The sequence below is a fragment of the Urocampus carinirostris genome, chromosome 2, assembly GCF_059441175.1.
Source record: "Urocampus carinirostris isolate Australia breed hairy pipefish chromosome 2, RoL_Ucar_1.0, whole genome shotgun sequence".
NCBI lineage: Eukaryota > Metazoa > Chordata > Actinopteri > Syngnathiformes > Syngnathidae > Urocampus > Urocampus carinirostris.
Window position 1 is genome coordinate 6309556 of NC_142350.1, and position 27772 is coordinate 6337327.

At 39.9% G+C, this 27772-nt stretch overlaps 1 protein-coding gene across 3 annotated transcripts in view; it reads left to right on the forward strand.

Annotated features, from left to right (window-relative positions):
• Positions 1–27674, forward strand: part of cica (capicua transcriptional repressor a) — a 54735-nt gene extending 27061 nt beyond the window's left edge. For 2 of the 3 annotated variants that reach the window (XM_088328569.1, XM_088328570.1), the window contains exons 7-22: positions 3–185; positions 1125–1251; positions 2791–2951; positions 3597–3732; positions 4508–4590; positions 6307–6772; positions 10342–10451; positions 10530–10651; positions 11772–11973; positions 12051–12165; positions 12239–12351; positions 21135–21289; positions 21427–21578; positions 21636–21770; positions 22996–23121; positions 23194–27674. In XM_088328569.1, the coding sequence (XP_088184695.1) occupies positions 3–185; positions 1125–1251; positions 2791–2951; positions 3597–3732; positions 4508–4590; positions 6307–6772; positions 10342–10451; positions 10530–10651; positions 11772–11973; positions 12051–12165; positions 12239–12351; positions 21135–21289; positions 21427–21578; positions 21636–21770; positions 22996–23121; positions 23194–23414 (2607 nt within the window). In that variant the 3' untranslated portion in view covers positions 23415–27674. The remainder of the gene's footprint in view (positions 1–2; positions 186–1124; positions 1252–2790; positions 2952–3596; positions 3733–4507; positions 4591–6306; positions 6773–10341; positions 10452–10529; positions 10652–11771; positions 11974–12050; positions 12166–12238; positions 12352–21134; positions 21290–21426; positions 21579–21635; positions 21771–22995; positions 23122–23193) is intronic. The other variant, XM_088328571.1, reaches the window with a different exon arrangement.
• Positions 27675–27772: the final 98 nt, after the last annotated feature.

A 27772-nucleotide genomic window follows, 5' to 3' on the forward strand; every position in this document is an offset into this window, starting at 1 on the left:
AGAGGGAGAAAGACCACATCCGTCGGCCCATGAACGCCTTCATGATATTCAGCAAGCGCCACCGGGCCCTGGTCCACCAGCGACACCCCAACCAGGACAACAGAACCGTCAGCAAGATCTTGGGCGAGTGGTGGTACGCTCTGGGACCCAACGAGAAGCAGCAGTACCACGACTTGGCATTCCAGGTCAGGATGCGGCACACATACTTTTTAACACACAGCTGGCATTAGTTTGAACGGGATTTTCTTATGAAGCGTCTTCGTCCCCTACGGGTTGCGCCCAAGAGAACAGGTGCGTGCTACACCGAAACAGGGCACCAGGAAATGTGTATTCGTGCAAGGATTACATATCAATAATGGGTATTTATTATGTTCCATGCAAAAAGTAAGGTAGCTTTTCCCATTAGGTAATTGTAATTAGAAGAGCTTTTACCCAACGACTTTATGGAAATAAATTTCTCTCAAAAACAACTATATTCACAATTTACTAAGAATTATATTTCTTGATAAAATCACACGCAAGATTAAAAAAAGCATATCTAAATCTGAAATATAATTGTGGCTCTGCATAATACATGATTCACACTGGATTTCTTCTTTTAATGGTACTGGAGAAATTTGAAAATTGGCTTTATAAGTCATTTAAAACATCCTTAAATTTGTCCATTAAAAAGATTTACGAACCCTGCGTATAGTGGGGAAAATTCTGTACGAAGGGGCCAAAAAACATCTTACACTGTGTAATATAGTGATGAGGCATACAACGACTTTTTAGTCTGAGGATTTCTTACTTGGGGCAGGGTAGCATTCAAACAGGCTGCGTTTGTGTCATACAGGGATTCAAATAGGCCTCACGGCACTTCCTGAAGTATTGACAGCTACGGGTGCTGGTTAGGTACATTCACATTACCATAATAAACTCAATCATATATAAACACGATATATATAATATACACATTATATACCAATATATGACACACTGTAAAGTGAAAATATAATGCTGAGTCCCCATACCATAGGGTCTCCTCTCCAATCAATTTTCTTATTATCTAATTCTATTTGCACAGTTACGTAGACATTTTGCAAGGGAATGCTTCCACAAATGCCAATTTTTTTCTGTTGTAGGTGAAAGAGGCCCACTTCCGAGCCCATCCAGACTGGAAGTGGTGCAACAAAGACCGCAGGAAGTCTCTGTCGGACGGTCGCGGGACCCTCAAGGAGGCGCGGGAGCGGAGCATGTCCGAGTCTCTAGGTGGGCAGTGCTTGATCATATTTATATACGAGTCATACGGAACTTATTTACGTAGGTTTTATGTGCTTCATATCATTCATAAAAATCTTATCAGAGTTACTATCCATTTAAAACCATAGATCAGAATGGAAAGAGATTTTGAAAAAGTTTTCGTAGTAGCACTTAAGAGCGCCATTTTAAAGTCGAAAGTGGTTCTTTGACAATTTTATCGCATATAAAGAAACTGCATATAAAACCTGCTATTATTGCAAGTGTTCAGCAGATTGCACTAACGCATCGTAAATAACCAACTGTCAAAATACTGTACAAAAATGCGTAATCCTTGATATATCTTTTTTCTGATTTTCATAAAAAAATGCCTATTTCGTAAAGCTATAAACTGGTGCAGTAAACTACGGAAGATGCATAGTATTTGGTAGCATTGTTATATATTCAGTTTTGGGTAACGTTTATCTATTTGTCTCGGCCCAAAAGCTGGTAATTAAAAAAAAATAAGAATAAAAATAAATAAATACTTAAAAAAAAGATCTCGGATCAAAAACACTGAATCCTAAAGCTAAATGTTATTGTAGTATTTTTCATTGCACTAATGTTAAAATACACTATTCTTCTTCATAGCGTTGTTGTTGTTGTTGTTTATTATTATTATTATTATTATTAATATAACTTTGGCCAGCTTTTCAAAGCACTGTGTTACATATTTTTTGTCATTTCAATTTTTTTGTCAAGTCATAAACACTGAGCACCTTGGAAAAAATAAATCTATAACAGAAATTACATTCTGAAAAGATGCTATGGGAAAAGATAGGGAGTCAAAAACCCTAAGCTTCTAGGTAAAAAAAAAAAGATAACAAAAAAAAGGATGATATGAAAAATTATCACGAGTCAGAAGCACTGAGCTCCTAGGAAGGAAAAAAAGCTGGCAATTATTATTAATTAATTTTGATGTACACACACAATTCAACTTCAACTTGAAATCAACTTCATTGTCGAAAATGCCAAATGCACATCATAATGCACAGATTTTCTGCGTGCAAACATACAAAAATAAGACACGATACAAAAACAAATAGCAAGGTTAAATGAAAGTATAAAATATATAAGGTTTCGTTAAAAAAGGTGCAAATTGTAGCAGAATCTAAGGAGAGCAGTTTTGCATTTATTTGGCTCTTTGCAAATGGCAAAGAGCCAAATAAATTTGTTGTTTTGTTATTACCAGTCAGCTTTTATTATTTACTGGGCACACACAGAATTAAGAGACCACACTACAAAAATTCAACTCTTTAGAATTTATTGTCATTGTAACATATCAAATGCACAACAACATTAAAAAGTTCCATCCTGTTCATGTTGGATGATTTACAATAAAATGAAAAACCACAGTAATACTACTGTATAGCATATATAAAATATTAACATTAAAATAAAGAAAGGAATCATCTCGTTGGTAGAATTATTTCTTGTGAGTTTTTTTATATGCGTGTGGTGTATGAAAAGGCCATTCATCATCCACCCGTTTTTGTTTACCGTTCTCCCCAGAGCTGCATTCGGATTCCCAAGCGCAGGAGGGCAAAATCCCGAGCTCTCCTTGGTGTGGCGGAAGCAAGCGCCAAGTCGGGGGGCCACCAGGCGGGAATCCCGCCCGTCCCAGAGCCTTTTCCCATAATGCCGTGCACGGCCTGGAGCGTCACGGCGACAAGGTGCATGAACAAAGCCCCGATGCAGGCCATGTAAACAACTTGTGTGCACGCCCACAGCCGCCATGAGACCTTCACGGAGCTAAAAGAGAGTCTTTGTGTTATCTCCAAACATCTCTTTGAAGTGCGCTAGGCAGAAAACCACAAGGGAAAGAGAGCTCCAGGGCAATGAGTTCACGCTCCAAATGTATTCTGAATGATTTGAAAAAAAAAAAAAGGAATGGGATTTAATTGCTGTTAAAAGTGTCGAGAAAAATCGTTCAAACCTCACATTGTTTATTTGCTTTTAAAAGTGTCAATAAAACTTCATACGTTAATGCCGGGGTGGGCAAACACATCGCCCTCCCGCGGCACCGGGAGGGCGATGTGTTTGCTTCATTACATGGTGTCAGTGTTGGTCACTCTCTGTGCAGAGAGACACAGAGAGTGAAAGGGATAGAGACAGAGTGGGAGAAAAGGGGTGGAAAAGAGAGAGAGAGAGAGAAAGAGAGAGAGAGAGAAATAAATTCAAGTACAGTGTCTTTGTGAGAGGCACCTGGCTTTGTCAACATCAAGTTGACATATTTCAACCTGCAGCTTGTTTTTCTCTTGCGCATTGGGCTGAAACTTATATTTATATTTTCTTCAAACTTGTTTCTTTTGGGTCAGGAGGACGGGCCCAATATTTTCCACCACCGGCAGTTGCTACCGTCCTCCCTCCAGCAGGGCGGCGCTAATGAAGACATAACCAGTGATGAGGAGCGCATGGTCATCTGCGAGGAGGAGGGCGATGATGACGTCATGGGTAAGTTAATTTGAGAAAAAAAAGGAAATAGGTATTCATTACGTAAAAAAGGCCGATTCATACTTTGAATCGTACTTAACTGAACAGGATAAAATAACGATTATAATAAGAATTTGTGTGTGCAGTTATTTCACAGATAAAATGAAAAGATTTACAGTATGGTTAAAAGAAGCATGAAACACTCATTTGTATTGTGGTCATTTTTCTGCCGCTAATCAGCAAATCTTTATCATCTTTGTTCAATAACTGCAGTGAGATTAAAAACTTTTCTTATTTGCACATGTTTTTTATGTTTGAAGTATTAAGTTTCAAAAGGAAAAATTAATGTCATTATATATTTCCATGTGCAGTTATTATTCATATGAAATTACTAAGATTTACTGTACTGTTACAAAAAGTGTGAAATTTGTGTTTTGGTCATTTTTCTGCCTCTGAATAGCGTAAGAGTATCATGTTGGTTAATTATCTTTAACGGGATGACTAACTTGGGATTCTTTGTAAATTGCCCTCGCTATATGTTCAAAAAGAAGTTGAAAAGGGAAAAAAATGTTTGACCTTATTGTGAAAGTAATTTAATGGTAATATACATTACTATGTGCAGTTATTACACAGAAAAAATAACAAATAATTTGTGTTGTGGTCATTTTTCTACCACTAATTAACATAGGTGTTTCATTTTTTTCTTTACAAATACAAATCATGCAATAATTGTCATTGCACCCATGTAGCCATTATTTTAATGTTCTGAATATAAAATATTTGCGTCTGTTCACAGAGGACTCGTGTCCCGAAGCTTCCATCGACCTTAAGTGCAAGGAGCGAGTGATGGAGAGCGATGATGACGAACCCAACGAACAGGTAGGTGGCAGAATGCCGTACGACTCGTTTTCGATAACGCTTTCGAAATAACATCGGACTCGCCGACCTTGGTGACAAAATTGGGAGAGATCTCTTTAGAATTTTGTAATTTTTCTTAAATTTGATTGAATTTTTATTTTTTATTTTTTTATTGTATCAGCAATATATCAATTTCCTTACAAAACAGTTACTAAGGTAACTTTTCCTTTTTATTTGGGTAAAATGTAAACATATTATGGACATTAAATGAAACAAAAAGGATAATTTTTTCAGTTAGGTCATGCTTTTTTTTTTAACTACAATCCTAAGAAGTCAGAATAAGACTCATTTGTGACAGTTTTTTTTCTCTTTTTTTTTTCCATTTTATTTATTGAATTATTGTTATAGGCCATTCACCAATTTCTTCGCAAAACATCTGATAAGTCATTTCAGTTGTCCGTTTTAGGATTATGTTTTTTAAAATATTAAGCACATTTAAATGAAAATTAATTATTCAGTGACGTCATGCTTTTTGCTTTTCTTAACGCAATTCACAGCAGCCAGTATAAGACTCCATTTTTTTCCATTATATTCAGTATCTTCAAATAAAGAAAAAATAATTTAATTTATCAGTGGCTTGCGTTTTTACAGAACAGTCAAATCATGTTTATTTGTATAGCCCATATTCACAAGCAGTCCCAAAGGGCTGCGCAGACCAGACTACCGCAAACCACAGACTATTATTACGGCATCCCCTGATCTAAAACCTTCATGAGGGCAAGGAAAAACTCAAAAAACCTCAACATGAGGAAAATGAAGAAACTTTGTGAAGGCACTGCACATGAGGTAATCCCCCTTCCAGAATGACCAGGCTGCAATGGATGTTGCAATAACAAATAATACACAGATATTGCTAACGTGAAATATGGGTTATTCAAAAGCCATAGTATAGATGTGTATTTCAAGCTTCGATTTAAACTTTTCCACTGAGGTTGCGAATCTCAGGGGGAAGAGCATTCCACAGCATCGGGGCCCGAATGGAGAACGCTCTTGAACCTGCGGTTCTTTTCTTGGCTCTTGGGATCACTGGTAGAAGTCAGAATAAGACTCATTTGTAACAGTTTTCTATTCATTTTTTAAAAATAAATTATTGTCTTGCTATAGATGATTTTTTCTGCAAAACATTAAAGACATCTTTTCTCATTTTTATTTGTGGAAAAAAAAAATCCAACATATTAATGACATAAACATATATCCGTAACCTTGCTCTGATTTTATCAGCACAAGCCTTAGAAGTCAGAATAAGGCTCATTTGTAAATGTTTTTTTAATCTTATTTTATATATTCACCTATACATTTCTGTTTCAGTCTATTTTATATTTTCGCTGTTTTTATTTTATTGTATTACCCATGAATGAATTTCTCTGCAAAACATTTAATAACAGATAAACACTGATGTTGTGATTTTTACCACAATCCATAGAAGTGATAATAGGACTCATTTGTAATTGTTTTGGTATCAGGAAAATAACAAATCCCACAAAGACAGAAAATCAAAAAGCTTCTGAATATTGTTATTGTCATTTGCATTTCACAAAGGCAAAAAAAAGATCAAGTATTTTATTTTTAGCCCACATATTCCAAGCACGAAGCTCGCATTCTATCTTTATGCAAACGTTGTCGAGATTAAGATTTCAAATTCCACTTTTTCTTTTGATCTGGCTCCCTCGCCTCCAGCCTGACTCCCAGCCATTGGCTGGTTCCTCCTACATCTCCCCCTTGCCTCCCACCCCTCCCCACCAACTTGAGAGGAAGGCCGAGTGTGTTGATCCGGCAGAAGAGGTTGGAGAAGGAGGGGTCAGGTCCTCCTCGCCCGTGGGGGGCTCCACACCCAGCTTCCAAAAGACAGCCGCCATCCTGTTCAGTGGGAAACAGCTGCCAATCACCGCAGGGAGCAGATACCTCTCCTCAGTCTCACCTGGGGCCCCTTTGCCTGTCAACGTCCTTCCACACGCCCAGCCACCCCTTTTTGCTGTCATCAGAACCGCCACCACCACTTCCCCTGTCTCAAGTGACCCCAAGTACATCCTTCCGGCCTCTAAGAGCCCTTGCCCGCCAGAGCTCACCTGCCAAAAAGCCTGCCCGTTAACCACCGAGACACCCCACACGGGGGTGGGAGCGACAGTTTCCACAGGGAAAGGAGGTAAGATGAAATAATCAGTTTTGTAAATGGTTGTTACGATTGCCGCCAGAGGTTAAATTTTAACCCCGCGTCGGAGCCTAACCCTAATTTCGGACCGGGCTGGGCCTAAAATGTGTCAAGTCAAGTCACATTTATTTATATAGCCCTTAATCACAAAAATGTCACTAAGGACTGCACAGGATTACAATTACAAAATTACCTGATCCTAAACCCGTATGCGGGCAAGGAACAACTCAAAAACCTCAGTGTTAGGAAAAAAGAGAAACCTTGAGAAAGGACCTCACATGTGGTAATCCCCCTTCCAGGTTTGACCAGGGTGAATTGATTGATTGATTGATTATTGCTCCAGCGAAGGTCGGGGGGTCCCGTCCCTGTGCGTTGAGCCGACCAGATGAACCAGGTTTTTCCAATGCTGGCGGTCTTGTGCCAGCTGTTCTGCATCCTCTACAGCAACTCCGTGTTGTTGGAGGTCGCCCGCAACGACGTCGAGCCATCGAGTGCGGGGTTTCCCTCGTGGTCGTCTCCAGCCTGCGGCCTTTGGGTCAAACTGGAGAATGGCTCGTGTCGGATGGTCTGGTGGTAGACGAAGGACATGGCCAAACCAGCGGGTGCGGCGTTGTGCGACCAAGGAAGATGCTCGGGGCTGGCACGTGCGGGCTCTGAGCTCTTTATTGGAGACTCGCTGGGGCCGCCTGATGTTCTCGATAGTTCTGAGAGCCCTGCTATCAAAACCGTCGATTCTTGTGGCCAGGGTGTCGTTCAGGGGCCATGTTTCTGAGCCATAAAGCAGGATAGAGAGTACGGCGAGGTTGTAAATGCGGAGCTTCGTCTTGCGTGCGATGGTCTGGTGCCGCCAGAGTGGTTTCCAGAGAGACTGCAGAGCAGATGCTGCCACGGCTCTTCTGCGGAGAATCTCTGGTTTTAGGTCCCCATTGTCTGTCACCATGGACCCCAGATACACAAAGCTCTTGACAGTCTCTACGATGTCGCTACCAATTTGGATGGGAGGTGGATCTGGTCCATCACCGACATACATGAACTTGGTTTTCGTCCAACTCACTTGGAGGCCAAGCCGCGCTGCCTCTTCGCTGTAAATGCCCAGAGCACCCCCCCTCGGATGGGTCTGGCCTTGATGCGGCGAGGGGGCTTGCGTGTTCCAGTAACCCTGGAGAGCGATACCGTCGGGAGCTTGCTCCTGGTAGGGTCACCCATGGCGGGCCGGTCTCCGGGGTAGGTTCCAGACAAACAAAGACCCCAGCGTGTCGGTACGCTGTGAGGTGGCAGCCCCACCAACCGACTATCCTGCGGAGGGCTAACAACTCACCCAGGAGAAACCCCCTTTGTTATGAAACTGACCAGAGGGTGAATTACCATTAGCATTACCGTACACAGAATAGTAAACATTAGGTAAGATGTTGAAGATGTCCGGAAAAAGCATGACACCAACGACGCCCCCAGTCTGTAAAATAGTCCAGAAAGTCTATGACGGCCACGACGCAGCTTCCCATCTCTGCCAGCTTGTAAATGCAGGGGTTGACATGCTTCAGGTCAGACGCTGGTCCGCTGACTGATCTCAAATCGTCCTTCTCCTTCGTATCAGCCAGGCAGGCAGTCGGAAAAAGACAGGACAATACAGTATATGAGGTCTATTTTTAAATTAAACTCAATTCCAAGTGTTTATTGTCATATGCACAGTAAAGTTGCGAGCGAAAAAGAAAATAGAAACTAAGGAATGGTTGGCATTTCTTGAATCCCAAGACTTTAGACTTCCGAATGATGAAACGATGCATTTGAGTGACATCGTATGGACACCGCATCCGCACGTGTTCTCGACACGTATTTGCGTCTTTGCAAGCTTTCGGAATGTTAAGGGGGTAATAAGTTTGACTGAACTATCTGACTGTTTTGTCGGCGTTCCCATTGTAGCGCCTTATAATCTGGTGCGTCTTATGGATGTCAAATATAGGACCAAAAACTATTTTTTCGGGGTGCGCCCTATAACCCGGTGCGCCTTATAGTGCGGAAAATACAGTAAAGCTTTGGAGGCTCGTGATCTAATATTCAGAAGGCCAAGCTTCAGCACTGTGGACTGAGCTGAAACCTTTTGCGAGTTTTGAACCTTAATGGCAACCTTAGTGGTAACCTCCACAGAATTATACTGCCGGTCTTGTGCCTTGCATGACGGCAGATGCGGCCCGAATTCCATACCACAGGAATATTGTTGACAGGTGGAGTAGCAGGATGACTATTGGTAGCAAATAATGTTATTTCTTCTCCCTCCTCACCTAACAAGGGAGAAACAGGGGTAAGAAGCACAGAAGAAGATGCTATAGAAGAGTACAGATCAGGGTGTATGGTGCAGCCAATAGAACGCTCTAAACTACAAAAACTATGTGAATTGCATGAATCTAGCATATTGCATGAATCTAGCATAGCGCTAGTTAGCTCTAGCGCTACAGACTCTAACCCGTGGTTACAGGTTCACTAATCACCTGTGACCTGGCCTGCATAGTGTACCCTGTGTAAAAATGTGAATCATTACGTTAGGGTTGGGCCGGGCATCTCTCTCGCTGACATTTTTCCTCAGTCAATACAGTGGTATCTCTTTTTAAGAGCTTAATACGTTCCAGGATCAGGCTCTTAGCTCGACTATCTCGTGTAATGAGCAAATTCTCCTGATATTTAAAAATTATTTGGCCCATTTCCGACCTTCCAAAAGTATCAAAGTGAAAACAAAATAGCTATACAAAAAACAATACAGTAATAAGATAAATGAGATGATATTAATAATGTAATATGCGAGTTTGAGTTGATGAGCGCCGTAACGAATATGTGCATGGAGAAATGAAAGGTCAGGAGCAAGGACGAGTCATGCAGATTGCTTACCTGACAACTCACACATTTTCCCTATATTTGATACGTTTTTTGATTTCAAATTGTGTACACCAAATTACATTTTGGTTTTTTTCTACCTTTAAAAAGACCAATCTCATCTTGCCCTTTTCGGCTCTAATCTTTGTCACGAGTCGCAGAGGACAACGACATTGTAGATTGCTAATATTGTCACGGTATTCGCCGTAATCCGTCCTGCAGTCAGTAGATTGGTGTGCGTTGTCTTTGTAAGGTTTGTTATCGCTTAATAAGGAGGATTTGCAATTGTTAGTAAGCGGAGCTATTGGCTGAGTTTGATGGGTATGAGATCGAGAGATTGTTGATTGATACGTAGGCACTCACTGAAAATTAAAAATTCAAGAAAACGATAAGTTTAAACAAAGATACTTTTTTATTTTTTGCCTGTGGTTTTGCAACTTTGCATGTGCAATTTGGACAAGCTGATGCTGGGAGTGAGCGTCACAAACAGTCTCGAGTGGTAGCTTCTGGGATTGCTTGTAAACTGGATTTTTCTTCGTACAGTGAGAGAGATTTTTGTGAAAAAAAAAACTTGTTTACCAAAATTCTTTTGTTTAGAGGTGCTCGTATAGAGAGGTTCCACTGTTTTCAGAGTACCTAACCCCCGCACACTCGTGGCCTCCATTCATACAGTTCTCTCACTCTCCTCGGTTCATCAGTTCAAGCCCAGCTGCAAAGTCAGATGCTGGTTCCCATGGCAACGCAGGCGCCCGTCTCCTTGGTGGCCCCGCCTCTTCCTGTGCAGAACGGCCCCTCTATTGGAAACAAGGTGGGAGTTACAATACAAAAATATGTCTGAGTCAAATATGATTGTTATTGAGTTTATATTGTTGTGACCTCTCCATAGATCATCCAAATCACGCCCATGCCAATGGTTCAAAGCAGCTCATTTCCTGTTTCCATGGCAACAGTGATGGCTCCTGGCACCCCGCCCCCACAGACCCTTCTCCTGACCACACCACCCACCAGGTAGATTACCTTAGTTTACTGTAAATTCTAGACTACAAGTTGCTTCAGCTGGCTCCGGGTGTGGACGGGAAAAATCCTCACCTGTCATATGTTTCTGTGTAAATACTTAAGAAAACGGCGAGCATGAAAATATACAAACGAAACACTTGGTGACATCTGCAAACATGTCTAGACGAAATTAGTCAATGGTCTTGCCAACATTGTTTATATACAGTAATACATGACAGGAGCAACCTCAGTGGAATTATTCAAATCTAGACTTATATTCTATAGCTTACGAAAGACTTATGTTGACAATATCTGTGTATTACAACATCCATTGCAGCCTGGTCATCCTGGAAGGGGGATTACCTCATGTGCAGTCCCTTAACAGGGTTTCTTCGTAGACCTAATGCTGAGGTTTTAAGTTTTTCCCTTGCCCTCAGGTTTTAGTTCAGAGGATGTTGCAATATTAGTCTGTAATAGTCTGTGGTCTCTGCAGCTCTTTGAGACTTAGTGCGATTAAGAACTCTAAATATAAACATCAATTGACTTTGACAATAGGTGTTTTATTCAGTATTTACAACATACTCGCAATATTTTGAATTTTGCACGCACAAATCAAGTCCCCAATTTATACATCCGTATTGCACAGCAGTGGAAATTATTTATCATGTCGCTGGAGTTTCCTTTAATTCACAAGGAATGATGACAAGCGTATGCAATTTGGTCCATTTACCACGGCAACTTCCGATAACCCCCCCCCCCCCCCCCCCCCCTCGAAAAACAGGTCTGTGTGACGCAGCCCTAATTTGCGTTTTCTTTTCGTGTTGAAGTAAATATGCACCATTACCATCTTGATTGTGTAAATGATCCGAAAACACGAGGCTTAGAAAAATTAAAGGGGGGACGCAGCTAAAAACATTTCTCTCCAACCCTAACCCCCCACCCGAACGAGCCACACCATCTTCTGCTTTGAATCGGACACGGCTTGTGCAAAGACAAAGTTCAGATTCATTCTTACATTTGTGCTTGAGGCTTTTAATCAGGTTCGCTCTTTAGTCCAGCATTGTAATTACGAATAGCAGCCAAAAGATGGCAGTCAGAACACCTGATTGCATCAAGGCATTTTTATCTGCAGGATCACTTATGTCCAATCCAGTCCATGCGTTACCACGGCGCTTCCCCAACAAGCACAGGGGCCGCCTCCACCTGGAACGGCCTATTTCTCGTCTCCTCTGACCACTTTAGGTTTTGCTACCATTGCGCCCGCTGGGCACCCGCTGGTGGCTTCTTCTCCCCTACTGAACAGTCAGAAGACCACCACTGTCGCTGCACGCCAGGTGAGGAAGGAAAAAGGGAAAAAGGAAATGATCAAAAGGGAAAAAAGCTGTTGAAAAAAAATACTTTTCTGCATCAGGTCCTTCCCACAATCTACCCATCGAACCTTGTATCCGTGACAATCGCATCACCCACCGTGGATGCAAGCAAGCCCCCTGAGATCGAAATGAAAAAAGAACTCCAGGAGGCCGGAGGTGAAAATACATTACATTACCCATGATGCTCAGCAATAGCGCACATTCGTCAATTCGGTGTTCTTTTAAATAGGGAATCAGCTCGAAGAGAAGCAAGAAGACACTGTTGGTCTTTTCATTAAGGAAGAACGTAAGGAGGAGGATAAAGAACGTGAAGAGGAGGCGAAAGAGGAGAAAGAAGAAGAGGTGAGAACATTTTGTATTTATTTGTGTGTAACGCGCACCTCTAAACTTATTAAAAATCAGGATAAAATCTCGTTTCACTTTTTCTCAGCTTAAACTAAGCATCGTAAGTGACAAAAGTTGAATACGTGCGGCCATTATTAAAATAATTTATTTGTCAACATAATCCTTTAAGAGGAAATCACCAGGCCCCGATAAACTCTCACCCCGCCCTCTCAAAGAGTGTGCTTCTCAACTTGCCCCTGTCTTTACTGGTATTTTCAATTAGTCTTTGAGTTCTGCTACTGTACCCTCGTGTTGGAAGCGCGCTATAATTGTACCGGTCCCGAAGAAGAACAATGTCTCATTTTTGAACGATTATAGACCCATAGCACTCACGTCCGTGATCATGAAAACTTTCGAGAAGATCGTATTGAAATTCATGAAGTCCTTTCTACCATCAAATCTAGATCTGTGCCAATTCGCGTATCGTGCTAATAGAAGTGTATATGATGCCATTTCAATTTGTATTCATGAGATTCTAAGTCATCTTGAGCATAGGAATTCATACGTTAGGGTTTTATTCATAGATTTTAGTTCAGCTTTCAACACTATTATTCCTTCTCAATTTTCCCGTTTTACTATCGAATTGGATTTTAGATTTCCTTCTCAATAGAGAACAGTCCGTTCGCATTGGTGAGAAAGATTCATGTTCTATTGTCCTCAACACTGGTACGCCTCAGGGCTGTCCACTGTCTCCAACTTTGTTTTCCCTATTCACACATGATTGTCAACCCAATTCTGTCCATTCACTACTGTATTCGCTAAATATGCAGACGACACCACGGTTACTGGCTTTATTTTAAATGGAGACGAAATTGAATACCGAGCAGAAATTGATTTACTTTCCACCTGGTGTCATGAGAGTAATCTGTTATTGAATGTAGGTAAAACCAAGAAGATGATAATAGATTTCCGTACTAAGCCTCCCCCGCATGTGCCACTGTCAATTAATGGTAGTGAGGTGGAACTGGTCCATTCATTTAAGTTTCTGGGTACTTACTTGTCAGCTGACCTCACATGGACTGTCAATGCTGCTGATATTCTAAAGTCAGCCAGACAAAGGCTCTACTTCCTTCGTCAACTCATATCATTTGGAGTCCGTCAATCCGTTCTAGTCAATTTTTATCGTGCTATCATTGAATCCGTTTTAACTATGTCAATCACAGTTTGGTTTGGTCGCGTCAATCAGAAAGAATTGTCAAAGATGGAATCAGTAGTGAGGACGGCAGAGGAAATAATAGGTACTGGCCTCCCGTCCCTGCAAAGTATCTACATCAATCAAAACTAGAAAACTATAGACGATCCCAGTCACCCTGCTCGCAGGTACTTTGATTACCTGCCGTCAGGTCGCCGTCTTCGCTCCATTGCAAGCAAGACTTCACGCCTTAAAGAGTTTTTACCCTTCCGCTATCCGTATGTTCAACGGGAATTGATTTAGGTTATTATGTTGAGTATTATTATGCCAACGGCGTTCCTCCGACCTATTCTACACTAGTCTTGTTATTTACATATTCTTTCTTTTTAAACTATTCTATATAATTACCTTGTATTATACACTACAATATCTTTTTTACTCTATTCTTTTTATTCTTTTAAATCTATTATTTTATCATTATTGAGTGTTCGCGTGTCAAATGATTTCTTGTACTGTATATATCATGTTTATGGTTTATACTGGCTGAATAAATAAATACAATACAATACATAAGCTATGGACACAATACCTACATAAAATTGACAATTTATTTATTTAATGTCCTTCAAAGTCTAATTAATCATCAGATACACCTCAGAGTTGTTTGATTCTGGATAATTACGATTCTACAAGTATTGCCTTTCGATATGATTGATGATTGCAATTTCATTTTCTTTCCCCAAAAAAAACAAGCAACCTAAATCATACACTTCTGGGACAATAAATACAATAAATCATGAATGATGTTCAAATAATGCACATCAGTCCGTGTCAGTCAGTCCGGAAGCTGACATTTATTTCAACTGAGACAATTAGAACATAACATGTACACTGTGCAACATACAGCCACAAAATGCCATGAACTCAAATGTCAAAGTAACACAACCCCATTGAGGACAGTTTTGGTCATGTCTAGCTACTGTACATCTTGAACTTTATAAAAAACAAGATATGTCCATACTTAGGATTTGAAATTTATGAGCGCCGGCCTTAGTTCTTGTTGCTCGCTTTCTTCCTATATTTTCCTCTTCAATTTGCTTTCTAATGTTGGTTTAAAATCAGGCGATGTAATCCTGTGCAGTCCTTTGAGACATTTTTGTGATTAAGGGCTATACAAAGGAATGTGACTTAACTTGACTTGACTTTCTAGGGCTGTGACAATTAGGAATTCTTGGAGACGATTAATTGTCACAAAAATAATCTCGATTGAAGAATACATTGTCAAAAAAAATCCCCTCTGCATTATATGTTATTTTGAATGAATGAATGAATAAATTAATGAAAACTTTTATTTCGAACATGGAAATAAAAACAGGACAAAAACAATGAGTCAACAACAGAATAATGTCACATAACATGTTCAAAAAGGGGTAGTCAGAAGCAGATGCTTATTTTTCCTACCCCTTTATCTTCCCTATTCAATACATTTTATAGATAGCTCCTCTTGTGTCCAATACAACAAAATCTCATGGATATACTTATTACATAGGTCAGATATCAATAATTATAATAATTACAATAATCACATATTTTATACACTAATCTTCGCAATACCCATCCAACGTCATAATGCGCATAATGTCACTGCGGCACCAGTGAAAATAAAAATAAACACAATACTTATAATAACAGTTCTGATATAATAATAGCAACAATAACAACAAGTTAACCATAGTTTGAAATGCAGTATTTCCAATCTCCCTCATATCCCATTTTCTTCAACACATGGACATTGTTTGATCTCATTTTGCAAATTATTCCAAAGACTGACTCCACACACACACCCACATACTTTTCCTGGTAGTTCTCAACTTTGGGATTTTGAATTCACCACAGCCCCTCAAGTTATAATTTCCCTCTTTCCAAATGAATAATTTGTGTATGTTTTCTGGCACTATGTTTTTGTTGACCTTAAATAACAGTTGTGAAGTGAAACTTTTTATTAAATCATCCAATTTTAATAATTTGGACTGCATGAATACAATATTGGTATGATCCCGATATCCTACCCTGTGTATGGTTCTTATTGCACGTTTTTGAAGGATAAAAAGGGGCTGTAGTGAACTTTTGTAATTATTGCCCCAGACTTCTGCACAATATGTTAAATATGGCAGAACGAGAGAACAATATAATAAATACAATGCATTATAATTTAAAAGAAATTTGGTTTTATTAATTATTGAAATGCTTTTAGATACCTTAGTTTGTATGTGTCTGATGTGTGTTTTCCAACTTAATTTATTGTCTATTATGACCCCTAAAAACTTAATTTCTGATACAATGTCTATTGCGACACCATCCATTTTTACTTCTAAATCTTGATTTGCCTTACGATTACCAAAGAATATTACTTTGGTTTTATTTAAATTTAAAGATAATTTATTTATATCCATCCATACTTTTAGGTTAATTAGTTCACGATTAATACAGGTTACCAAATCAATATAGTTATCATTTGAATAGAAAATGTTGGTGTCGTCTGCAAATATTAATATTTTCAATAGTTTTGAAACATTAAAAATATCGTTAATATATAAATTAAATAACTTTGGTCCCAGGATAGAACCCTGTGGTACTCCACAACAGATGTCCAAATATTCAGATGAAAACTCTCCCATTTTTACATATTGCTTCCTCCCCGTCAAATAACTTTTAATCCATTGCAAAGCCACTCCCCTGATGCCAAATCTTTCCAGTTTTTTTAATAGTATATTATGATTAATGGTATCAAATGCTTTTTTTAAGTCAATAAATACCCCGACTGCGTATCTCTTCTTTTCTATACTATGGGTGATTTCTTCTACTGCATCAATAATTGCCATTGTTGCTGATCTGTTTGCTCTAAAACCATATTGACTTTCATTAATCAATTTATATTTATCTACAAATTGTTGTAGTCTATTATTGTAAAGTCTCTCTAATATTTTAGAGAACTGAGGAAGCAGAGATACCGGTCTATAGTTTGTAAAAATGTGCTTGTTTCCATTTTTGTATATTGGTATAACTTTTGCTATTTTCATTTGATTTGGAAATTTGCCTGTTAGAAATGATAGATTACAGATGTAGGTCAATGGTTTCACAATGCTATTTATAATTTGCTTAATTAGTACCATATCGATGTCAAAACAATCCATAGACGTTTTGTTTTTACAGTTGTTAACCACGTCTAAGATTTCTGATTCCGTAACCCCATATAAAAACATGGTCTTGGAGTTCATTTTTATCAGTGACTCAAATTGTTTACCACTGCACTCTGGGATATTTGCAGCGAGCTCTGGTCCGACATTTACAAAATAACTATTGAAATTCTCCACAACTTGATGTAATTATAATTTTCACTTTTTTTATCAATAAAATAGTTTGGATATGCATTGCTTACATTCTTTCCTTTTATTATACTATTTAATATATCCCAAATACCTTTGATATTACTTTTGTTATGATGTAATAAATTGGTATAGTATAATTTCTTGCTTGCTCTTAATATTCCTGTCAATTTGTTTTTATACGTTTTATATCGGGATTCGGCTTCCTCAGTTCTTAGTTTAATAAATTTTCTATATAAGGTTTTTTTTTCTTACAAGCATTATGTAAACCCTTAGTTATCCATGGATGGTTTACAGATCTATTCTTAATATTAGTTTGTCTCATTGGGCAATTTTTGCTATACTTGTTGGTGAATATTTCCAAAAATATGTCAAACGCACGATCCACATCATCTGTACCATATATAGCATTCCAGTTTTGTTTAACTAAGTCATCATAGAGTGATATAATAGTCTCTTCAGTTCTAACTCGTTTGTAAACATAATCCTTAATTGATTCTTGTCTAGTAACCTTTTATCATACACTGTAAATACTGGTAGGTGATCAGAAATATCACAAACCAGTAATCCGCTGACGTTTGTAAATTCCATAATATTTGTAAATATATTGTCAATGAGTGTTGCACTGTGTGAAGTGAATCTACTAGGGTTTTATATAGTTGGGTACAAACCCATACTGTACATCATATTAATATAGTCATCAATGTTTTTATGTTTGTTTGGATTCATTAGATCGATGTTGAAATCGCCACAAATGAATAGTATTTTGGCGCTTATTGTTGAATATGTTTTTTCAGCCCAGTTTGTGAAGGTCTCCAGATTTGAGCCCGGTGATCTATATACACAACTGACTATAATATTTTTCCTTTTTTCATTTATAATTTCTATTGTAATACATTCAAGTAAATCGTCAATGACAAATGACATGTTTTGTAATATTTTCGATTTTAATCTTTTGTGCACATATGTAGCTACTCCACCTCCCATTTTGTTTGTTCTATTTACATAGTTCAAATTATAGTTGTTTAATTCAAAATTTACACCCCTTTCCTCACTGAACCACGTTTCAGAAACTGCAATAACACTAAACAGGTTCTCAAATTGCTGTAAGTATTCAGTGATGTCATCAAAATGTGTGTACATAATTCTACTGTTAAAGTGTATTATTGAGAATTTGCCTTCAGATTTAACAAAAGTATTATATTCATTTCTAGTATAATATTTGCAATTGTTTGAGCTAGCTGATAGGAATTTGTGGTCAGGATCGAAGTCATCTAATCTTGAATTATTGGAGTCAGTGTGATCAACAATACTCAGTTCCGGTAGATCATGGCGTAATATATTATGATGGATTTTTTTATTGTGAGCTGTAATAAAGGTGTCCATATTGTCAGTCCAGGATGCCATTGTTACATTTCAGGCAAATCTGTCCAGCTCCTGCATTTCTCGGACCCAAAGTATTTTTGCTTCTTCTGGAGTGCCGTTTAACTTTATGTATACTCTACAGTTTGAAGTCCAAGTTCCTTGTATCTTGTTCGTTTTCCTCAAAAATCGAGACTGTCTTGCAATGTCAGTTTTTTTGCTTAAGTGTTCATTTAAATAAACATTTGTCCCTTTTAGTTTTTTTCCTTGCTTAAGGATTTCATGTTTCCATTTTCTGATGACAAATCTCACGATGGTCGCCTTAGGTCGGTTCTCACCTCTTGTTAATTGATGGCATGCTTCTATGTCCTCAGCATTGATGGATATGCATTTTTTGCTCATAAAAGCAATGACCTGTTGCTCAGCAGAATCTTCATCAGCATCCGTTGCAATATTTTTATTTGCCACAGCCTTGGCATAGGTCCGAGGTCTAATGTCCAGACCGGTGATAATAATGCTGGTTTGAGATCAGGTAATTGTGTAATTTTGTAACTGTAATTCTGTGCAGTCCTTTGAGACATTTTTGTGATTAAGGGCTATATAAATAAATTTGACTTGACTTGACTTGAATTTATCCTGGTGTACTGTTCCAGATCTGCTACGCATCCTTTTAGCGCAATAATCCTCCTGTCTTTCTCCATGTTTTCGTTTTTTAGGTCTTTGATTTCAGCCATTAAACTCAAGATTGTGTCATGTTGTTTAGTGACTATATCCATTTTGTCCATTGAAAAGCCGAGTGACTTTTTAATTTCCTCGAGTTCTTTATCTCTGCTCGGCATTTTGAAAACTTCACGCTTCTCTTACGGCACCGTCCGCTGATCGCCTCACCCGATCGCCCTCTGACTCTCAAGTTGTTATTTCGCCGGACTTAGTTTCCCCAGCTTTTGGTCGCTTTACAAAGCAGCGCCGCCATGTTTGCCAGCGTCAACAATGGCCGATCTCAGGCGAATCGGCCTCCTTCCTGCACTGGTTTTCGAAAGAAATCCACCGAGTCAACGATAACGTCGGCGCTGTGCTTTATTTTCTTTTCGAATCCCTCAGACGCCAAAATCGTATTAGCGGCTACGCTAGCTTCACTCACGGTGCAGTGCGTCCACGTGCAGTCCAAAAGAGGTTATTTTGATAATATCGACTTAATATTAATACTGAACACCTTAATAAAGAAGCGCAATGAAATGGTCAGGAAATCAAGTCAAGAATTAATCAATAAATCATTATTAACTTTACATTTTGTTCCTTTTATTAAAACAAATGCCACAGTGCACGATTTTAGCCTGTTGGGTCAAAACATTTTGAGAAACAATACACAGGTAAGGTAACAGGTGTTTGACTCAACTTTTTGGTAATTAAGTGCGAAATTGTACAAAGTGCAAAAATGAGGTGCACAGATGAGAGAAAATTCCTTTTAATTTCAACACACATGCTTCAAAGTAAATACAGCAGCAGAGCAGATAAATGTCTATTTGCTTCTCTTCAAGTTTGAAGAGATCAACACATTCAAAGTGAATACAGCTAACAGCAGCAGACACATGTCTCTTGAAGTTCTTAGGCTTTGAAAATACTAACTGGTAAACGGTGAAAGGAGGTATGTAACTAAGTAAACATAGTTTCTCTTAGAAAGTGCCACACCAGACGAGTCCCACCTGCTCGTTCGAAGGCAAAGATGTTGCCCTCACACATTTGGGCGTGTTGGGTTCCAACCTGCAGCTGGAGAGGCGGTGCGTTTACCTCCCCAGCGAGCTCGGTTCCTCGCCAGCCGGCTCCAGTTCCGAGATATAAAAGTTTGAAAATGTGTTACTTGCAGATGAAACATTGTCGTAGTTGCCGGTGGAGTTGCGCCTCTTCTGCCCAGGATGGCGCGAGGGGACGTGGCGAAACTCTGCCGGGTGAGCGAGGGAAAAACCTCCCCCAGAAAATGCGACTTATACTCCGGTGTAACCGATTTTTCCTGCATAATTACGCATTTTTTGCTAGTACGACTTATTCTCAGGGTTGACTTAAAATTTCGGAAAATACAGAAATTAGTGACAACAAATTGATAATGATAAAAGAAACTATGTTTACTTAAAAACAATTGCATAGCTTATGTCTCGGAACACTGGTTTGTCAACTGTATTGAACAGCAACATTTCAGTAGCAATATACATAGTTTATATTTGGAGAGCACTTCTTCATTTTTTTTGCGGCGTTCTGATGTCGCTCAGTGTAAACCCACAATGTGTCCAGAATACTAAAGTGCTACGTGGTTTTGAATCCAAAAGTCGCGCCGCCATAACAGATAGCCGTTGATATTTGCTTCCGCTTGTGTGTCTCTACGCGTTGACGTGCTTTCCTCGACATTTCAGTCATGGGTGGTCACAAAGGGGGAAGTGGAAAGAAAATGTCATCACGAATGTGAAAAATATTTGGGATTAAATTAATATTTTATATTCGCGACAGCCCTATTGCCTTCCCGCATTTCCACGTACCAGATATGAAGTCACAAAAATTCATTTTGGGGAGAAAGGTTGATTTTAAAAAACTGCAAAAATAAAATCACGATTTATACATGAAACGATTTTTTTTGTACCGCCCCTACTTTTCCGACATCATCCGTATCACTAATGGTCTAGGATTCGCCACAATTACCGCGACTTGGGTTTGATTCCCGTTGCATCGTTTTTTTGATTGAAATCAGTTGTGACTGATCTTTATTATGTAAAAAAAATGTGCCTTTTACACAATTAAGTATGGTAAATACGACAAAAGTGGCTCCATTTGTTTCATAAATTTGAGACGAAAAGTCTTTTCATCCAACACAGACTGAAGCTGCTTCTTCCCCGCCTCCTTCCCAGCCGGCATCTTCAAGTCTGAACCCCCCAGCACCCCCACCCGCCGACAAAGAACCGGCATCCACCTCCAAGAGGATCAAGTTCCGACCGCCACCTCTCAAAAAGACGCCTGATCCTCACGACAAGTGAGTCCCAAATAATGAAATGAAATGAAATGATCTGCATTTATATAGCGCTTTTCAAGTCAATGACTTGCCAAAGCGCTTGGGATCCGTTCGATCCCGCCAAAGGCGGGGCTTTTTTTTACTCGCTCTCTCCTTAGGCTGTTGTCGGAGACGTACTTTGAGGAGCGTTTCGCCGAGCTGCCCGAGTTCAATCCTGCAGAGGTTTTGACCTCACCCACCCTGCAGAGTTTGGCCACGTCCCCTCGCGCCATCCTGGGCAGCTACCGCAGGAAGAGGCGCAACTCCACCGGTAACTACGGAGATGTTTCATCTTCATATACCACATTTTCAAACTTGTATATCTCAGAACTAGAGCCGGCCAGCGAGGAATCAAGCTCGCCGAGGAGGAAGACCCACCGCCTCTCCAGCTGCAGCTCGGAGCCCAACACGCCCAAAAGTGCAGCCAAGTGCGAGGGCGACATCTTTACCTTCGATCAAGCAGGTGGGATGCGTCTGGTGTGCCACAGGAAATTGTGAAGTTTCATGTACCATATTTTTGGGACTATTGGCCGCAGTTTTTTTCACAATTTGGCTGGGTTTGGGACTTATACTGCGGTAAGACGTATATGTGAAATTATTGACACATTATTACCGGGTAAATCATTTCACAAGATATTTTCACACTAAGCCGCAAGTGGGCGCTCTAAGCCTGTGTTGATAATTTTAACATTGCAGATCCACAATCCATTATCCCCAATTCCATATTCTTGCGAGTGAGGACCAGCAAAAGGTTTTTGTCGGGGAGTGTGCTGTTCTCGCCCGCCTAAAATGAATTGCGCAATTCTGACTGCGATCCCTTATCCCCAATCATATTTGTGAGAGAGGGGACTGGTGTAACGCATTCATGTCGAGAGATGTGCCTTTTTGGCGCACCTAAAATGAAATACACGGTTGTGGCCGCAATCCATTATCCCAGGTCGACTTTTGCTGAGAGCAGGGGCCAGCAGAAAGTATTGTTTTTTCTGTTTGGGCTGTTAAAGAGTGGCATTTTGGCCCACCCAAAATAAATGCACTGTTTAGGTCGCGATGCATTAACTGGGTCGACTATTGCTGAGAGTGGGGCCCAAGAAAGCTAGTTCGTGTCATGTGTTGCAGCTCTTTTCTTTCCTTTTTTTCTGCCCATAATGAACAGCACCCATGTTTTGCTATATCTTATCATATGTTCTTCGTTTCTTTACTTCTCTGTGAATGTGTGAACTGGAGTGTCATGCCCAATTTCGTTGTCACAATATGTTAACCCATTTTGTAACAATGACAATAAAGATATATTCTATTCTATTATATTACGATGATTCGGGGCCATCAGAGCCAATGTTGAAATTGGGAGGCAGGGGCTACTTCCTGGATTTTTGCATAAAATGGGGGGGTGCTGATCCTCATTAACCTTGATAAATGAAATATTACAGTTAAAATCTAGGGAAAACATTGCTCTAAAATTAGTTACCCTTATTTTTAATCAAGAACAGCTTTTTATTGTCAATTTAAGGTCACATTCTAGCAAAATTTGACTATTTCGATGCAAACATTCAAAAAAGAAACCGAGAACATATTTTTTAACATTGTCGACGGACGATGTGCCTCAGGAGTTTTTCAATGATAAGTTGGCTCCAACAAGTTTGAGAAACACTGCATTAAGGTACTCGTACCCTCACTGGCACCCCCTGCAGGTATGGAGGGAGAGGACGTCCTCGGAGACCTGGACCGGGTGCCCTTCTCATCCCTCCGTAGAACCTTGGATCAGCGGCGGGCGCTTGTCATGCAACTCTTTCAGGAGCACGGATTCTTCCCCTCAGGTAAGCGCCACTAAAATGGGCCAAAAAGAGGACACAGGGTGAGTTGCTGATATCTTTTATTCTGTTTTCCAGCCCAGGCCACAGCCGCGTTCCAGGCCCGGTATGCCGACACCTTTCCCACCAAGGTGTGCCTACAGTTGAAGATCCGCGAGGTCCGTCAGAAAATCATGCAGGCTGCCACGCCCGGGACAATGGACGCCGAGGCCGGAAGCTTCGCCCCTGCAGGTACCGCCTCCTCCGCTTTCAACCCAGCGGACGGCGGTGGAACTGCCAACGAGCTGGACGACGAATAGTGAAGGTTTTAACAAGTCAAGAAGGCGCTTTACTCTTAATCGGACCTGGGCCGGAAGTGGAATGTGGTCATGTGACAAAAAAAGTACAATTTTCCTGCCCAGGTCTTCTTTAGCACATTTGTACATTAGTTTGAAGCTCTGTGGTACACACACAGTGCAAAAAGTCCTCACACTCAGCCAATCAGACTGTTACTCTTGGATGGCAGCACTGAGAGCGCCATCTAGGACTGCACATGTAAAAACACGGGGAAAAAAATAGGCACTTTGTTCTCAACCTCACGATCAGGCCACTCCTCAGCACGGTGGGCCCGGATTTAAAAAAAAAAGAAGAAAAGAAGAACCCAGACAACCTCCACTGATATTCCACTGAATTCAATGCTGCACACCTACACAAAATAATAGACACAAAACACAAGAAAGCCATGACCCCTGCCCCTTTGCCCCTCTCCCAAACTTGCACACTTTAGTCATCGATCGCCAGGACAAGACGAGGGAACTCGTCGCGATTGTTTCGTGACCAAGTTTTTCTTTTGCACCTTCCGGGACTAGAAAAGTACAAAATAGAAAATAAGAGCTGGACACTGGATAGAAGTTCGACTACCACACTGCTTCTATGAACCCCCCTCCCCTCTGAAACGTTCATACGCAAAGTGGCAACGGGATGTCAGGCAAAAAACAAAGGTGGAGGAAAAAGACGATTTCTATTCCAGCGCCAAGTCAAAAAAAAGACTTCAGATTGGGGAGGGGGAAGATTATCACCTAAACACCCCCCCAGTGTCCCTTTGTGAAATGTGGAAATCAGGTGTTTGCACAATCTGCCCCCCTTTCAGAGGGCTCCGCGAGTTTAATCAGGAAAGTTTTATTTTCTAGTTGAGTGGACAGATCTTCTGTCACCTTTGACCGCTGCCCACCCTTCCCTCAAGATCTGGTCCCCGGGTCAAGCGCAATGTAGCTCAGGACGGTTATGGTTTTGGGTTCAGTCCCGGGAAAAAGATCTTAGACCGGCCCTGGAGGGCGGGCAGGAAATTCCCCCCAACTTTTACCCCCCCCTCTCTGTTTTTGACACTTTATCCTTTCCCATCAAATGGTGCAATAGGACATTTATTTTTCTTTTCCTGGGTATTATTTTTATATAGGCTCCATGCCATTGAGAATGAAAAGTGAGCGAGCGGAATGTGACGCCGTAGGCCGAGAAGAGATAGGGCTACACTGAAAATATTAATATAATATTCATTTTTAAAAAAACAATTTTTTGTTGGAAAAATAGTCTTACAAAAAGTGTTTTAATATGTTTCTGAAATTGTCTTAAGAGCATTTTTAAACTGCCCATAATTATATAAAATTCCACAATATATAACGCATGAAATACTCAAAGTACAATGTTTTTCCCAGCCAAAACTGATAAAATTACTCAACACTGATACCAAGTGCAGATACCATTAGCACTTTTGACACATCCCCCACAAATGACAATTAATATACATATATATCGGTAATATATAAAATAACAAAAATACAATGTTTTTCACGACCAATACCAATATAAGTACAGTACTCCAAACGATGCCATTAGCACCTTTGACACATTCTCCCACAATACATAAAATATATAAAATACCAAAAATGTGATGCATTTTCCGACCAGTACCGGTATCAAGTACTCAACACCAATTACAAGTTCCGATACCATAAGCAAACTTTCTCCCACAAATAGAAATTTAAATATATATTTTTTACAAAATGACAAAAATAAAGTGTTTTTTCACTGCCAATAGCAAACTCAAGTATTCAACATTGATACGGAGTGCAGATAAGATTAGCACTTTTGATACATACTGCCATTTATGTAAATATTTGGACTATATAAAATACCACAAATTTTTAATGTTTTTCCTTGTTGGCCTGGAGAGGGATGGGCGCCACCAAGCTGTACTTCCCAAAGACCCACCACAAGAAATGTTGCCCTTACGATCCGAGTGGTTCAGGGATCCACCCACTAGTCCAAGTAGTGAACACCGATAAAAGTGCTGATACCATTAGCATTTTTGACCTGTTCTTCCACAAATGTCAATCTATACCACAAATATGATGCAGAAAAAGGGTGTTCTCACTCTATGACCAGGGGTTTAGCTACTAATGGCTATATTTAGAAAAATGAATTTACACTGCTAAATAAGCTTTAAACGGACTACCGTTCATTGTCAAAGCAATGTTTCATCAGTGTTGTTCTATCAAACATTATGATGAAATCTCTGCTGAAATGTGAGGGGTGTACTCACTTCTGTGACCAACCGTAGACAGATATAAAACACTAGGACCCAAAATGTCAAGTCAAGTCATGTTTATTTGCAGGGTTGGGTAGGGTTACTTTAACTTGATTACTTTCAATTACTTTTGGATTACTCCAATACCAAATATGCTAATGAAATGAAATGAAATGAAATGATCTGCATTTATATAGCGCTTTTCAAGTCAATGACTTCCCAAAGCGCTTTACATTGTGCTTCACATTTCCCAATAGCGGCCGTGATCTGTGCAGCCATGTAAGGCGCTAACCTGCTTATTGGGGGTTCAGTGTCTTACCCAAGGACACTTCAACATGTAACACGGACAAGCCGGGATTCGAACTGGGATCCCTTAATCCTAAAACGATCGCTCTAACTCCTGAGCTACTGCCGCCCGACAAAAGAAACTAAATATGAATAAAATTATGACTCACAACACGTGGTAAGCTTTCTCTCCTGGCTTTGATCTTCTGCAAAACTAACATAAAATGCGATAGAAACAAAATGAAAATAAATCCAAACAGCTTGCCAACATCATTTTTGCCGTTCCATGTGTTCCGTTACTCCCCAACCCTGCACAAAATGTTGTCATTTTATTCATATTTAGTTTCTTTTGTCTTTTATTAGCATATTTGGTATTGGAGTAATCCAAAAGTAATTGAAAGTAATCCAGTTAAAGTAACCCTGCCCAACCCTGTTTATTTGTATAGCCCTTAATCACAAAGTCTCAAAATGCTATGCTTTTCCCAACCAATACTTGTCCAAGTACTCAACACCGATACAAAGTGTCGATACGTTTAGTCCTTTTGAGACGAAAAAGTCTACGTATACCTGCGTACGGTAGATTTCCCTAAAATTATATAAAATCGGAACGTATTAGGAACAGATTCATCTCGATGGACAATATCAATAGTTTTCGTGTATACGCATACCTCAAAATGATGTCTGGTATTGTCCTAATATATGATATACTAATACTTGTGTTTATTTACATTTTTATCCCATAAAAAAGCAGTGGCGCCAGGCACAAGTTCATGACAGGCTGTGGTTACACATTCTGGCCAGAAGTGGCAGTCCCGAGTCAAAGATGGCCAACCCCACAATGCACCTTTGAAGTATTTGTCATTTGTGGGCGAGATATTTTTTCAGAGTTCAGTTTTTAAGAGTTAAAAATGTATTTACATTTTCTTATCCCTGCAAAAAAGTTATGCTCGGCACAAGCTCATGACAGGCTGCAGTTTCAATTTCTGGCCAAAGGGGGCAGTCACGAGTCAGATATGGCCAACTCCTTAATGCACCTTTGAGAAATAGTAAATCATTTTTAAAAGCTCGATTTATTTCCAGTGTGACCCTAACACTCCTCAGCGATACTTTATCTACGGTAAAAAAAGAAAAAAAATATGATTGTTGTTGTTGAAGAGATTATAGCGTGTAGCTTTACTAAATTTGAATAGCACTTTGTGGCTTTCTTTGCTAGAGTTCCGAAGGGTAGTGATTGTTTTTCTGGGTATCGCTTTTATCGTTGGATGTGTGGAGAAAAAAAACAAATATATATTAAATATATTCAAGTTTTTTTTCCCTTTTTAAGTCCGTGCTCGGGTCAGGTAGTCGCAAAGGGTATTCACGACGACGATTGGTATATTTTTCACGCAGTATTTTTATAGTCGCCGTGACTATTTTTTTGTCCGCCGTGTTGACTGTTATCAGGATGCACACGAATGATATATTCAGGCTAACCCATACTGAGACTATCACTCCCCCCCCCTTTTTTTTGAAGGGGGGGGGGGGGGGGGTAGCATGCACGTGCGACAGCATGCTAACACCAACACGGACGACTGTCGCTTCAGATACGAACTGTCCACGCTTTGGAGAAAGAATCCAGTCGGATTATCGAAGCGGGCATGTTGATCATGTGCAATATTTCTCGATGACAGGAAAATGAAACAAAAAGCATATATTAAAGATCTAACGCGAATTTTGTGGTTGTTGACTTGTGGCGGCTGTCTTCAGCAATTTGTGTGCGTTTTTTTTTTCTTTTTTTTCTTGATCATCGCAAGCTTTGTTTCCTTAAGT